We start from the raw sequence: 15,041 nt of genomic DNA on the forward strand, positions 1-15,041 counted from the left end.
GATGGTCTTACTTTGCTCTGCTCGTTAACTAAGCAAGTGATGAGAAAAGATGAAAATTGGAGAGAAAAGAGAGCGTGAGAGGAGGGGCGGTTGGATCCGGATCACGTCTCGTGTGCGTAAGTGCGTGCACAACAAAAACAACCCTTGCAAGTGACTGAATGGATGAATGGGCGAGTTATTAACCGACCAGTCGGGCAGAATCTGCCTACTAACGTCAAGTTAACCAAGGTAAGGTATCAATCTGAGTGCAAGTATAAATTCTAAAAGTAAACTTGTCATGCGGGCAACTTTCTCAGTCTTGGGGTGACTCGCACAAGAGAGGGGGTCTGTCCGTCCGGCTTTTGAATGTTGAGGAGGAGACATGGTTTATTAGTGTCAAGATGTGATTACTTGCTTGATTGATCGATTGATAAAATGACCGCTCTTTGCGCGGCAATTATATGTAATGCATGAAAAGGCCCGTATCTGCCAGGGGCCCATTATGCCACATGAACTACCTATTAAATGGACCCTCAGCAGCCTCAAGAATGTCTCAAAGAGACATTCAGCTGATTTCATTCTTATACAGTCTGTTTGGACTGACTGACATTCGGCACTTTTTCCCCATGTTCCACTAGTCGAACTCGAGCTACTACCACATCTTATCCTTGTGTCAGTCTACTAAGATAGGTACCTAGGTATCTGCATACTGAGCTATAGTTTGAACTCTTTTCAATAACAACATTTACTAATAATGATTGCCTTTACTATCAAATGACTCTGGGACTGGATCAAGCGTAGGTAGTTCTCATCAATGGAGAGACAGGTACAGCCTACCTACACATAGGTAATGCAGGCTGGGAACTTAAGATTCGCGCTTATAATAACGTGACCAAGCCTATACGAGATGGAAATAAGAGACTTCAAACCTTGTTCCAATATACGGATAGACGATCAGTTAAAAACTTTGTAATGCCCGCGCTGGAAATTTAAACAAATGATAAGAAGTATATGATCGGTCTATCAATCCATTTTTGACCGCCTGCCATTTGAGGTGCCACATTACACCAGGTTACCAGTGTAGCTCGTCACCGCCTTCCTCAATCAACCTCTATCAAAATACTGCCGGAGAAAAAAATACAGATCGCAAAGTTGCCCCGCCAAGCAATTATCGAGACGAAACAAACATAGCTGTCGCAACCTTGCACCAATATTGATATACAGCTCAATTCTAGCTGCAATAGTCATAATGGCGGAACAAAATCACCACACAGCGCGCGGTACTACCTCGTACACCCGGTCCATCGGTATTAGCCAGCGCGTAACACCATTGGCGATATCATGGACCGGTGAGATGCGCACCAGGTATGCGCCTAGTCAATCTTTATCGGCAATTGGGGGAAACTAACTTGACACAGGTTCTCAGACTTCCAGGTCAACGAAATTAGCGAGGACGGCTCGGTTCTGCACCTTCAGCAAATTGGCATCGCAGGTGAAGAGGCACCAGTGAGCGCTGTCGTTCCTTGCGAATTTTCTGACGCGCTAACAATGTCGCAGGCGACAGAGACGAAGAAGGAGGCCAATGGCGAGTCGGAAGTTAAAGAGACCAACCCCGAAGAGCCTGCGCGGGATGCCGAGAAGCAACCTTCGAACGAAACTACGGCCGAGACCAAGCCCGCTGCTCAGCCCGAGCAGGTCAACGAGGTTTCAGCCGAGGACGCTGCCATTCTTGAAGGCCTTACCGACCAGCGCTTCGCTCAAGAGCTGATCGGGGTATACAAGGCTGGCTCAGGCCCCGATAACGACAGGAGAAAGACAGTTACTTCAGAGGCCATGGACGACAGAGCAAAGCGAGGCCAAGTGCACCAGGAGATTCGACGTATCTTCAAGTCGCGCGTAGATACTAACACCGGCGATGACGGCGCCATTATCGCGACTCTCATTCCTCCCCGAAAAGCCAACAGCAAGAAGCGCGGTCGTCGTGGTGGTCGAGGCGGTGGTGGCCGCGATGAGAAGCCAGCTGGTGAATACCTGCACTTCACCCTTTTCAAGGAGAACCGGGACACCATGGACGCAGTCAACCAGATCTCCCGATTCCTCAAGGTCAAGCCCCAAGTCATCGGATATGCCGGAACCAAGGACCGCAGAGCTTCGACAGTGCAGCGATGCTCGGTGCGATACATGCGACCCAGAAACCTTGCCGGTATCAACGGTAGAATCTGGGGCGTCTCGACTGGTGATTATGAGTACAAGGATAAGCCAGTTTACCTTGGTCAGCTTCTCGGTAACGAGTTCGTCATTGCTATCAAGAGCTGTCAGATGGTTGGCGAGAACAGCGACGAGTCTATCGCTCAGCAGGTCGAAAAGCTGAAGAAGAATGTTGATTCTTCATTGAGCCACATGAACGAACACGGCTGGATCAACTACTTTGGTCACCAGCGATTTGGAACTCACGAGGTTGGCACTCACCAAATTGGCCAACTTATTCTGGGCGACAAGTACGAGGAGGCAGTCAAATCGCTACTCCACTACGACGACGAGATCGCGCAAAAGGCCGAGGCGGGCGAGATCCCTGAAGAGCCTTCCAAGAGAGACGAATACCTACGAAACCAAGCTTGCATGCTCTTCCTCACAAACAAGGACGTCAGGCGTGCTATTGACATCATGCCCCGACGATTCTCTGCCGAGAACTGTATCTTTAGACATCTTAACCGACAAGGAGCTCAGTCTCGACGTGATTTCATCGGGTCTCTGGTTCACATTACCCGTGGCCTTCGCTCGATGTATCTTCATGCCTACCAGTCCTACGTCTGGAACCATGCTGTCAGCCGTCGATGGGAGCTCCACGGCGAGAACGTCATTCCCGGCGACCTCATCATTGCGCCGGCGGAGACCACGCCCCTCGTCAGCGGCCAGGACCAAGACGGCGACGATATCATCAACCCTGTTGAGGACGACGAGGACACTCCTGTTCGCGCTCGCCCACTTACAGCCGAGGAAGCAGCCAGCGGCAACTACACCATCTTTGATATCGTACTGCCCACACCAGGCTACGACGTTGTCTACCCTGAGAACGACATGGGCGAGTTTTACAAGGAGTTTATGGGACGTGATGAGAATGGTAACCTCGACCCTTACAAGATGCGCCGTATGCGTCGTGAGTTCAGTCTGCCCGGTCGATACCGCAAGATAATGAACCGCTTCCTCGCCGCGCCTTCCGCCGAGGTCCGCGCATACTCCGACGATACGGAGCAGATGCACCCGACCGATCTGGATAACATCAAAGCCTCAAAGTCAGCCAACCGAAAGCGCTCCCGAGACGATGCCGAGTCCGACTCGACGGCTAAAAAGGCCAAGGTTGAGGACAGCACCGAGATTGAGATGACAGATGCCAGTGGTCAAGTCGGTGAAGGGGAGACTGCTCCTTCAGAGAACACCTCTGAGGCTACTCCTGCTGTTCAGGAGCCCAGCAAGATCGCAGTAATTGTCAAGTTCCAGCTTGGACGCAGTGCATATGCAACTGTCGCCCTGCGTGAGCTGATGGGAGACCCGCCTGCGGATTCCGAGTAAGTTTAGAGTACATGCATTTGATTTTGGGATTTAATTATGCAGAGAAAGTCATGTAGCCAAGAAATTTGATACCCATCTATTGAAGTGGGAAAATACAATAAAAATGATACGCTTATGGTCAGACACGGCATCTATCCTATGCGCAATCTGTCAAGTTTTAATACACTGTCGCACAGCCCATTCTTGACCAATATCCGATACCCAAAGTTTGTTAACGTGGTAGGCTCTTGTGTCTCCATATTCTTGTGACGCGAACATTCTTCGTAAGTCCATGTGACTGCGAACCCCCCAGGTCATCACCCTGGATATATATTGAGATGAGCAGTAAAAAGATGTTCGCAACAAAGGCCCAACTTTGTTTGCGTCACCGTGAGCGTGGGTAAAACTGCTGCCGCAAAGTATAGTCTTATCCGTTTCGGTTGGTGGTATGAGAAACAGCGGTCACGGTTCAGAGCTATGTTTTCGATTGACGAACCCAAGCTGTTCCCACATCCCAACTACTTGTTCAGCAATCTCTGCTTTTTGAGTGTCTTGCGGTTCCTCGGCATCCTGTCCTTCTTGGGCTGGGATGAAGTTCTGCTCGTCAGAGGCTTGAGCAACTCGTGAGTTCTTCTAAGAGTCCTTGGGCTGGTCTCCCCAACCCCAGACGTAAGAAAGATACTTCACCATGTTAACGCGCTTGCTGCGCATCTCAACCATCCATGGGTGTTCCATCATCTTCCAGGGGCTAGCTCGGCGGTTGGGTTGCTTTTCCAAGCTTGAATAATATCAGCAAATGAGCACATAGCTGAGGTTCAGATGACTTACCAGCACTCAATAAAGTATTTGAAGTTGTTACTCCAGTACACGTCCATATCAGGCTCGTCCTTCAGTTTTGGCACATCCTGCCTGACGATGTAGGTGAGGAGATCGATGAGGTTGGCGCGTGGTTGCATCTCGGTGCCATCTGCGGGGAATGGGAATCGATGTTGGGCGACCTCAAGGAGAGTAACTCCGGTTGACCAGACATCCGAGGTGATAGTATACGACTGGCCTGTAATGCGCTCAGGGGCCATGTAGTAACTGGTGCCGATAAAGGTATTGGCCTCGCCCTTGGTACCAAAGTCACCCGAGACACCGAAATCGCAAAGCTTGACGGCACCGTCTCGACACAGCAGAATATTGGAAGGCTTGATATCTCGATGAATGATTCGTCGGGTATGCAGGTATGTCAAACCACCGAGAACGCCCTCAGCAATTTTACCCAGCACTTTCTCTCCGGTTCTGCCTCCCAGGCGTTTCACTTCCTTGTAAATGCTGTCGAGTGAGCCACCTTCACAGAATTCCATGGCAATAGAGATAGTGGCCGTAGATGGGTCCACAAATGCACCATAGTACTTGCAAATGTGGTCTGAAGCGCACTCTTTGTTGAATCCTAGCTCTCGAAGGATCTGCTTCTTCACATCAGGATCTGGATTCGTAGTGATGACCTAAATATTGTTAGTAACCAAACTGCCTGCGCATAAATCTCAAGCAGTCTCACCTTCAGAGCAAAAACAGTGTTGCCACCCTTGAGCTTACATCTTGTGACGGCGCCGCCAGCACCCTCACCAAGGTTTCCGATTTCGACAATTCTCTTTTCAAGACTGGCGATTCTCCAACCCTCTTCATCAAGATCATCGACATCAAGAGTTCTGGCTTTCTCGATAGTCAGCTTGTCAAAAGCTTCCAATCCCTGCAAGCTTCCGTCACGCTCCATAGAAACGCCACCTTCACTTCTCTCAGAATACATAGATCCCACAGCAGACACAGGGTCTGGGGTTCCTTGAGGTCTTGATACACCAATGCCATACTGAGAGGCGAAGGATAGAGCTGAGTATTGAGATCCTGCAGAAGTGGGGTTGCTTGCCCGACCATCCAGGGGACCGAAGCTGCCAGACCTTGAGTGAGCAGCACTGCTCTCGCTACCGCCGCCTGCCGATGCCTGGGTGACGCACTGAGATCGAGGGAGTTGTTCTTGGGGAGCTACTTGGCTGCCCATGGGAGTTGCCAGATGCAGTGTTGGCAGAGGCGGCCTTGAAGGAGCGGCTATTGGTTGGTTGCCTACTGGTTTGGCATTGGGTGATGGGGGAATAGCAAGACCAAGTCTCGGTGTGCGAGCTCCGCCATTTCTTGCGCCAGGAATGGCAGGTCGGAGAAGAGGAACGGGCGAGGGGCCAGAGTTGTGTGTTGGGAGAGAGATCGGAGTAGGGGCGGCGGATTGTTGCTATGATTTCGTAAGTAAGTAACTCAAGCTGTATGTATGGTGGACGGGAGCATACAGGTTGGGGAGTTGGGTCATTGCCCTGAGACTGTTGGTCGGCCATCTTGAGGATTGTGCTGGTTACTACAGCTTATGGATGGCGTGTATGAGAGAGATGGGTCGTAGCCAGAAGATGCCGTTCTTATGGTTGACCAAAGGCTTCTCCCAAGGCAATATATGTAATATTGAAGACAATCGGTTCGGATATCGGGTTTGTAGCGGCAAAGTCGTCGAGCGGCCAGCGTCGTCGGATGTATGGAATATAAAGATACAGGGGAAACGTCCAAGCAACTTTAGAGTTTGATGATGACGAAAGTTGGATAAAAGACACAACGAGCGTTTGAAACTGATCAAGAAAGTTATCAAAGCGAGACTGAAATACAAAAGTCGTTGTCGAAGAAAGCGAGGCAAGCGCACGAGAACAACAGCCCACGCAAAAGAGCGGGGAAAGGACGATTCGAGGCGGGTGGATATAAAATGCAAGTATTTATTGGGTATTCCGTAGTAAGACCCAGAACAGAAGCTAAGGTGTTGCAGTTGCAGGGTCCAATATGACAAAAAAGCGTGTCAACCAACGACACGTCGTCGAGTTAAGTAAATGAAGCCGAGGCGAGAGGAGTCAGGAGAAGGGGAAAAGATGAGGGAGAGCGTGAGAGTAAGCATATGAGAGGACGAGACCAAGAAATGAGAGAAGAGAGGAAGCGTAAGCTGGTTATGGCGTTCACGGTAGATGCATTGATTGGGTCGGGTCCCTTGAGTGGGCTTGTGACTGAGGTGACTGCCTGTGCTGAACTGATGGATAGCTGGAGCCGGGGGCGCTTGGGCACCTACGACCCCTCGAGCTCAGTGGAAGATGCCCCTCAGGCCCCTGCAGTGTACCTGAGCTCATCCTCTTTGTCTGCGGCGCGGGGGGCGTTGAGCGGTTCAACTTCCCTGTAAGCATTGGGCGCTAGGCTTGAGTGGGGATGAAGCTTGAGCTGTTACTGTCTAGACTAGCCTAACCCTGAGAGACGGGCTATCCGTAGATTGGTGGTTTTGGGTCTTGTCTCAGATTCTCGCCAAATTCTTGTATACACGCGTACGATAATAAGCTGTTATGTTCGGTATATACAAGCACAAAGCACGGTGCGATGGTTGCTAGTTATGCCCGAGGTCCTCACGATGTGCGAGGTACTGCCGATGGTCGATAACCAACAGTCCAAACACGCATCACCCTAGTCGCCTATAACAATGATCAATGAGCATGGATAGACTGGATGGTGGGGATAATATGATCGACTCGACTCATGGACGGACCTCTACCCAAAGCCAAGAGCTTACAATACGAGAAGATGAAAGAAAATCCATAGACCGATAAACGCAAAGATTGAATATATGACTTGGTGGTGGTACGCGCATCGTCATTTTCGTCGTCACAATTGACCGAATTTCAGGTTTTGAGCTCTGGCCCCCAATCCTTGATGTCTTGGATATGTACTCTGCAGTTTGTTTTACTTGGTCTCATTCATGTGCCGACGACCCTGTCAACCTGTCCAAGCCCTCTTCTGCATCATGGTTTCAAAAACTCTCATCGGATTACGGCACTCAGCGGGGCTTCGCTACTATTGGGGAGTTAAACCAGAAGCGCCTCCATGTCATGAAGCCCCTGAATACATACATATGGATGGAGTGTCCTGACATGTTACAGGAATCGATCAATCATCAAAACAAATGATGTTGACATGTCCGATCAGCGAGTAAGAATCCAAGACGCAACTGCTGCAGCGTTACAGCTGAATGCATCCCAGGCATGTCTTCCTATTCGCCACAAAGACCCTGTCGCATTTGATGGTCGATCTCACACTTGACAACGCAAAACAGACGCCGATTGTCGGCATTAAATGTGTGTATTAATACTTGCTGTGAAACATGCAAAACACAGAGAATCATTGCCATTTGCATCACAAAGCATTCAGGCTTTGCATCATTCCTTTGATCATCCACGTATATAAGTAGCAAGTGATTAGTGCTTTTTTAGTGCCTCTCGTGCTGTAAGCGCGCGTTTAGATCTGCTTGTGGGGTTCCAAGTGGGCCAAAGGGTCCCACGATTTTACGACGCCAGTCACCGCCAAAAATTTCAGGTCCCATCGAATCGAACTTCGCATTGGCGCAAGCTTGCATGAGGACGGACTTTATCAGCTCCTGCAATTCGTAAACCCCGAAACATGGAGCCCTCCGTTGAATCAGATCATGCGACTTCGGCATCAGACGAAGAAATCCTGTCCGGTGCCGCCTCATCGTCCGACGAGTCCGATTACCTCGACAGCGGCGCATCTCGAAAGCGTCGCAGAACCGCAGAAATATCCCAGGATAAGGCTGGAAAAGTTGAGCCCGAGGATGACGATGACGACGACGATGATGATGAGGAGTTGAAGAGAGTGCTGTCTACCATTGCAGCGCCCTCTCGAATTAAGCGAAATGTTCCAGGAGACAAAAAGGAAGTTCAAGCAAAGCCTGCAGTCGCACCCAAAAACACAATTCAAGCTCCTACCGACCCAAACACCACTTTCTCCGCCCTCAATGTGCGACCATGGCTGGTCCAATCACTAGAAAATATGGCTATTAAGAGACCTACTGGTATTCAGAAGGGCTGTATTCCCGAGATCTTGAAAGGAAGAGACTGCATTGGTGGCAGTAGAACGGGTTCAGGTAAAACAATGGCTTTCGCCGTACCTATTCTGCAGAAGTGGTCCGAAGATCCCACTGCCATCTTTGCTGTTGTCTTGACACCAACCCGAGAACTGGCACTTCAGATCTTTGAGCAGTTCAAGGCTATCTCTTCTCCTCAAAGTCTCAAGGCCATCTTGGTGACTGGAGGCTCAGACATGCGAACACAGGCAATTGAGATTGGAAAGCGGCCGCATGTTATAATTGCAACTCCAGGACGTCTGGCAGATCACATTCGCACTTCGGGAGAGGACACAATCTGTGGATTGAGGAGAGTTCGATATGTGGTTCTTGATGAGGCTGATCGACTTTTGAACGCCACTGGACCTGGCAGTATGCTTCCTGATGTGGAGGAATGCCTGTCTGTTCTACCGCCAGCCACCGAAAGACAGACTCTTCTCTTCACTGCCACCATTACCCCTGAGGTCCGCGCCTTGAAGGACATGCCCATCAAGCCGGGCAAGCAGCCAGTATTTGTTTGCGAGGTTGACACACAAACGCTGGCTATTCCTGCAACACTGAAGCAGATGTACATCAAGGTTCCTGTTACGCATAAAGAACACTACCTCCATACCTTCCTACTCACCGAGGCCAATGTCGATAAGACTGTTATCCTATTCTGCAACCGAACTTCGACTGCCGATTACCTTCACCATCTACTTCGAATGCTGGAACATAGAGTCACGTCTCTACACTCCAAACTGCCCCAAAGGCAACGAATCGACAACCTGGCCCGCTTCCGTGCTTCAGCAGCTCGTATTCTCGTGGCAACCGACGTCGCTGCCAGAGGTCTCGATATCCCTGAAGTCAGCCTCGTTATCAATTACGATCTCCCTCGTGACCCCGACGACTACATTCACCGTGTTGGTCGTACAGCCCGTGCGGGCCGCAAGGGTGAGGCTGTCAGCTTTGTGGGACAGCGCGACGTGGAGTTGGCCCTGACAATCGAGAAGCGTGTGGGCCGCGACATGGAGGCTTGGGAAGAAGAGGGCGTCAACCTGGAAACACGTGTGGTTCGCGATGCGCTCAAGCTCGTGTCGGAGAAGAAGCGCGAGGCTTTGTTAGAGGTGGAAGAAGGAAGAGAAGTTGGAGGCAAACGAAAGCGCACCAAGCAAAAGTTGCGAGTGGATTAAAACATTAGTGGAATAGTATTGGTAGAACAACGATTTAAATTTTCTTCTTTTTAGTACCTATCTTTTTGTGCTGTAAGACCAACATCGGAGGCCTTTCGCTTCCGTTTCTCTTTGTTGCCTTGATCATATCCGTCCAAGTCAATGTTCATAACCCAAGGGAATTGACTAAGTTTCCCAGCTGCCATAAGCGCGGCGTTAACAAACATGGTTTCTCCAAGTTGCGGTCGCTTGTCAATCTCGCAGTACCGCTGCAACCTGTAGCGCTCTATCTTGTCTTCTCTCTCCTTCTTATCACCAGGAGAGCCGAACTTTGAGCCCCTCAATCGTGAGAGGCTCTCAATAACATGCGACTTATTATTATCGATGTCACTGAAATGGTGGGGCTTTTCTGAGATATTAGGCCTCCACGAGACCTGTCTTGCACCCCAGCTTTCATGGACATGTCCAAAGCAATGAACTCTTGGTTGAGCTCTTGCAACTGCAGCAAACAGCTGGGGACACCCAATTCGCTCCTTTTTTGAAGTCGTATCCATGATGCCATGCGGCGGGCCGTGCGTTATAGCGATGTCGGTTCCTTCCTCAATAGCAAAGTCGTGGGCGCCGGCATACTGGAAGCCCCAGCCACTGCAGTTGTCATTCGAAGGCGTGTACGGGCTCACGTATAGCTTTAGTTGTGCGCCGTTATCAAGTCGAATTCGGTGTGTTCCTTCTTCGTGTAGGAAGATGATACCTCGGTCCTTCGCATCCAACAGTAGCTGTTTAGCTTCTCCGTACTCGCCGTATTCAACTTTGATGTCTGCGCTGATATCTTCTTGGCTTGCTTTACAGGATTCTTCAATCTTCTGCTCGTAAACCCTGTCGTCAAGGGTAAAGTCGTGGTTTCCTGCAATCGCAACCTTGATAGGAGCGTTGATTTGCTCAAGAAGCCGGATCGTCGCCTTGTAATCTCTAAGCTTTGAGTCATTTGTGAGATCGCCACAGTGAATGGCCATGTCAAAATGCTCAAGAGGCTCCGCCCCTGGTTGGAAGCTCAAGGCATGGGTATCGGATAGTATGAGTATTTTGGTGTTGACAGGAGACATTGCCAATTAGGTGGTATTAAAATGACCTCCGAAGTTTAGAGTGGCGGAGATAGCTGGCCTAAGAGACAGATTGGAGCGAATGTGCTGTTACACTGATGATTGTAAAGATCAGTGTAATGAATGATATATGTGATGATCGTGTGACGATTGTTGTACAATTGTTGTAGAACGATGTGAAGTTTTGTAGATAGCAGAGGGCCAGCCACTTATTTATATACATTCAGACTTACCCTCATGATAGAGTTCATTGTCCTAGGCAGCAGCTGTCATATGTATGAGAAAACCTAAGTTGTCATGAGAGGAACCTTAGTATATGATTTATAGAGTTTTCAGATCTATATAGACAGATAACCTTATGTTATTAATAACATAAAGAAACTTATGAAGGCTTAGGCTTCAGTTAATAGTTAATAAAAAAAATATAATACATTTAGACTTATTTTATAATTATATATAATATGTTTTAACCAACCAGCAGACAAAGCCGTCTTCGTGAACTAAGTCTATATGAGGTTGGTGGTCTCTGGCGTTGAGGACTTCGGGTGTTATATCATGAAGCAGCAGGTTCTGGCTATAGTCGTAGCTTTCGACAATATGATCTATCTGTCCGACAAGATTCGGAGATGGTAACTTGGAAAGGACTTTTGCAAAGAGACTGTGGTTGCTCTTAGATATCGAAGGTTGTTAAGGCAGGAACCGCCGGAGGGCAAGCGGACTTGGTGAGAGCCAGTGCTTCGGTGACTCTGTTGTACTGGATCACTACAATATTCTGATTTGGGTCAATGGTATATCACTAATTGGATCCTATCTGGTAGCATTGCTTTAATCTTTTTGGATGTAAGGTTAAGATGAATAGACAAAAGCGGATGTCATTTAATACTATTTTCATGACCGAGTTCTCTCTGGTTGTCGCATGTTCATTGGAACTGGTCACTCGTCTGATCATCAGAGCCACAAACCAAACCTCGAACTACTACTAACCTTGCCTACCTAGATACAATTAAACATACAACTCGCTCCAAAGCCCTTTTCAACACCATGTTAGCAAAGGGAGGAAGAAAAAGAGTGCCATATCATTCAACAATGCTATCAGACTACAGTAGTTGAAGAAGCATCATTCACAGAGGCTACCAGTCCAACCCGCAACCACAACACCAACTACATCTAAAAACACAAAACAGAGATCCCTTCAATATCCCCATACTACCAAAACAAGGAAAGACAAAAAAGTGGTGCCCCTAGCGAGGATTGAACTCGCGACCTCAGCATATCTCCAAATAGTCCTGGATATATAAGAGCTGCGTGATAAACCACTACACCATAGGGGCTTATTGTTATTCTTATGGCCGGTTGCCTAAATAATCAGTATATAATTCTATAGACTATGAGATGGTGATGCAGCTGGTGCAAGAAACTGTTTTAGTTTTAGGAAATACGAGCAGTGTAGCTTTTATATATATTTTACTATTGTGTAGTTATGACATGACTTAGTTGATGTCGCGTGACTCGCCTAGTCTGCTAACCTAGAGGCAGATGTGTTGGAGTGTATTGGAGAGTCATGCAAGTATATGAGTTGCTTTATTCTGTGATAGATATGTGATATTGACGGTGATTATAATTGTTTACTTGGTGCTGACAGTTCTTTCAAGTGGTGTTCTGACATACCAGTCGATGGTCATATCAGGCTTATAGACACACCTAGTTTAATGACCAGTCGAGAAGACTACTGGCCAGATTTGGTATTATGACTACAGACAGATGAGACTATGTTCAGATATAGATCGTATCTCTGTTCAGTATTATTTGCAAAGCATCTACTAATCATCCATGCTGTCAAGTGCTGCTGGTGGTGACACGAAACATTCTAAAGGTTGCACCATCTAGATTGCTAAAGGAAAGACTGGTTCGAGTAGGGAACTATTTTGTCATTATACCCAACGTATGTATAAGCATTTAGCCATGGGCTATCATGGATATCTCTCACAGAGTTATATGCCTTGATACAGCCAGTTTACTTGGCGATTTTAAGAAATGTGCTCATGGTTGGGAACCTGTTGCGTTTGACAACAGCTTGACAGATCAAGGTTATGTAATGTCCATGATATTACCTACATTCCAGCATACTGATCACTACTCTGTACCTCGTGACGATTGAAATATTCTTGTACTCCACCTGTTAACAATATTGTTGCCTTTAAGTTATGTAGTCTACTTTGACATCAATGTGCTGTAACCAGAGTTTGGTTGTGGTTTGTACGGTACCTAACCTATAGCAAGTGTATATACCCTTTTACGAAAGCAAAGTCATCCTCAGATGTTGATTTAATCATCAGTCCTCATCATATATCAAAGGCGCTTATGATCAATAATGCAATTGATGTGTTGTTCTCTGGTGGGTTCAAACGAGACACCCCTTATTGCCCAGTTTTCTTCCCACACGCTGTCTGGCTGTGAAGTCAACACCAAGAGCAAGCGCATCAAGAGATGGGTTTGGGGGATAGCGTGAGGAACTAGCACCCTACCAAAGGGCCCCTGGAATTGACCTGATCGAATCAAGCTTTCGATTCGAGCTGTCGAGGTTGCTGAAGAATATGACTGTAATAGTGTCGGGCGCGTGTGATAACTCTCGTAAGCACTGTTGCTCGTTCAAGAAATGCGACAGAAGATCCTTTGGCGTCATATCAACATTGCCAATCGCCTGGAAAAGTTTAATACAAATAGAACCGATACCGCACTGACACTAATTGCTGGGTGGTCGACATTGCCGTTCTATCCATCGTCTAGCCGCCCTCGCTGATGTTAATTATTCGGAGTTTTGCAGAACTGCGGAAACACCATGTGTATGTATCACCAAGCTTCTTGACCCATTAAACAGAGAAATTTCTTTTTCCAATTCGAGTCCGTGTTTCACACGTTTGAGTCGGTTTTGCGTCACTGAGGGGACAGATCTGAACGAAAATCGCCTCGGAAGTTCTAGTGATGGACTAGACGGTTGGATCGGGAGTTTTGGAAGATCGATGCATACCCTAAAGTGACGTATATTCCCACAAAGCCAAGACTGGATGGCAAAATGTGTCCGTAGCAGTTAGAGTTGGGGGATTTGGTCCGCGATTACTGGGTATTGAGGCGAGATATGTGATCGATAGATGATCCCTTTCCAGACGAGGAAAACCAGAGCGCGTGGCTTTGGGTTCGACGACGTAGTTTTGTGGCGTTTTGAACTCGCGTGCCTGACAACGCACGGCTGTGGTGTTTTTTTTGTGGCCTGCTTTGTAATTTTGTCTTTATTAGAAATGACATGCTCAACTTCATTTGAGTATTCACGTCATCCATCTATTTGAGTTGAGGGACGACGGTTGGCATGTGCCGAGCCGCCCGTAGGTAATCAAGCTTCCGCAAGTTTGTTTTGTTGGTATCAATGCGATATCCTGACAATTTGAAAGCTAGCCCCGGTCAAGCTTCAAAGACGTCAATGAAACGGAATTTGCGGCTTTATGTTAAACTGCGATAATGAGTGTGAATGAATGCGACGGATCCTTCGGGACTAGGAAATAAACGTAGGATGCCTTCGCTCGCTTCCCCACGTTTTGCCGGCAGATCGGCCATTATGAACCTCCGTGGGTTTGCTGTGATGTGACTCTTTCAGAGATAACTAGATCTCTGATCAGCGGGTGTGCGAGAATGGAAGTGGAAGGATTCGCTCGGGTCGGCAACGGAGACTTCGATAGATCCGAATGCGAAAAATCTCCGCAAGAGTCACGAGGAAAAAAGAAGTCTTTACCAAAGGCGTATATACATGTTGTGGTTCTGACAATTATCTATATCGCGTCATCGCAATCATGATACAATCCACAGCGAGAAATGGTAAATAAAAGAAACTCGAATGGTAGCCTGTAGAAGCTTCTCACTCAGCAGCAATTATCGATCGCATTAGGAATCAAGGTGTGAAAAACCAGGCAGTGTTACGAGAGATAAGTGGGCAGACGTTATAAAGACACACCCCTTGACAACTTCGGCCGAGAAGAAGACGCAAGAAACCAAGAACCGACTGACAAAGCAGATTAAGGGACCATCCGCTAAAACAACCCAATTCGGCAGCCTCATCAAAGTTAATGCCAAATCCTTAACACCGGCTTACGCCTATTCTTGAACCTGAGCCTGACTAAACCTGACCCTCAGCCTGAACCTGAGATAAAAAGTACATTGTAGTAGTAATTATAGCGGGCGCTGTCTGACGGGCTTTTTTACACCGTGAATGTGCAGCCCAAGTGCAACACACCAATCTCCGCT

The 15,041-nt window shown here is 47.9% G+C and overlaps 4 protein-coding genes across 4 annotated transcripts, besides 2 other annotated features; 2 read left to right on the plus strand and 2 right to left on the minus strand.

The window, feature by feature from the left end:
• Nucleotides 1-1,228: 1,228 nt before the first annotated feature.
• On the plus strand, nt 1,229-3,549 carry FPSE_01083 (uncharacterized protein; the record flags this gene model as incomplete). Its single annotated transcript, XM_009254203.1, has 3 exons — nt 1,229-1,344; nt 1,398-1,485; nt 1,537-3,549. The coding sequence occupies 3 exons, from the start codon at nt 1,229-1,231 to the stop codon at nt 3,547-3,549; spliced, it is 2,217 nt and encodes a 738-aa protein (XP_009252478.1).
• Nucleotides 3,550-4,161: 612 nt separating this feature from the next.
• FPSE_01082 (uncharacterized protein) lies at nt 4,162-5,894 on the minus strand (the record flags this gene model as incomplete). The annotated part of the gene is made up of 4 exons (XM_009254202.1): nt 4,162-4,306; nt 4,357-5,018; nt 5,072-5,794; nt 5,850-5,894. 4 exons carry the CDS (start codon nt 5,892-5,894, stop codon nt 4,162-4,164), a joined length of 1,575 nt encoding a protein of 524 aa, XP_009252477.1.
• Nucleotides 5,895-8,034: 2,140 nt separating this feature from the next.
• FPSE_01081 (uncharacterized protein) lies at nt 8,035-9,669 on the plus strand (the record flags this gene model as incomplete). Its single annotated transcript, XM_009254201.1, has 1 exon — nt 8,035-9,669. The coding sequence occupies one exon, from the start codon at nt 8,035-8,037 to the stop codon at nt 9,667-9,669; it is 1,635 nt and encodes a 544-aa protein (XP_009252476.1).
• Nucleotides 8,203-8,237: a microsatellite.
• A 50-nt stretch (nt 9,670-9,719) lies between the features above and the next one.
• FPSE_01080 (uncharacterized protein) lies at nt 9,720-10,751 on the minus strand (the record flags this gene model as incomplete). Its single annotated transcript, XM_009254200.1, has 1 exon — nt 9,720-10,751. The coding sequence occupies one exon, from the start codon at nt 10,749-10,751 to the stop codon at nt 9,720-9,722; it is 1,032 nt and encodes a 343-aa protein (XP_009252475.1).
• Nucleotides 10,752-11,158: 407 nt separating this feature from the next.
• Nucleotides 11,159-11,218: a repeat region.
• Between the last annotated feature and the right edge of the window lie 3,823 nt (nt 11,219-15,041).

This window comes from Fusarium pseudograminearum, chromosome 4, assembly GCF_000303195.2.
Source record: "Fusarium pseudograminearum CS3096 chromosome 4, whole genome shotgun sequence".
Taxonomy (NCBI): Eukaryota; Fungi; Ascomycota; class Sordariomycetes; order Hypocreales; family Nectriaceae; genus Fusarium; species Fusarium pseudograminearum.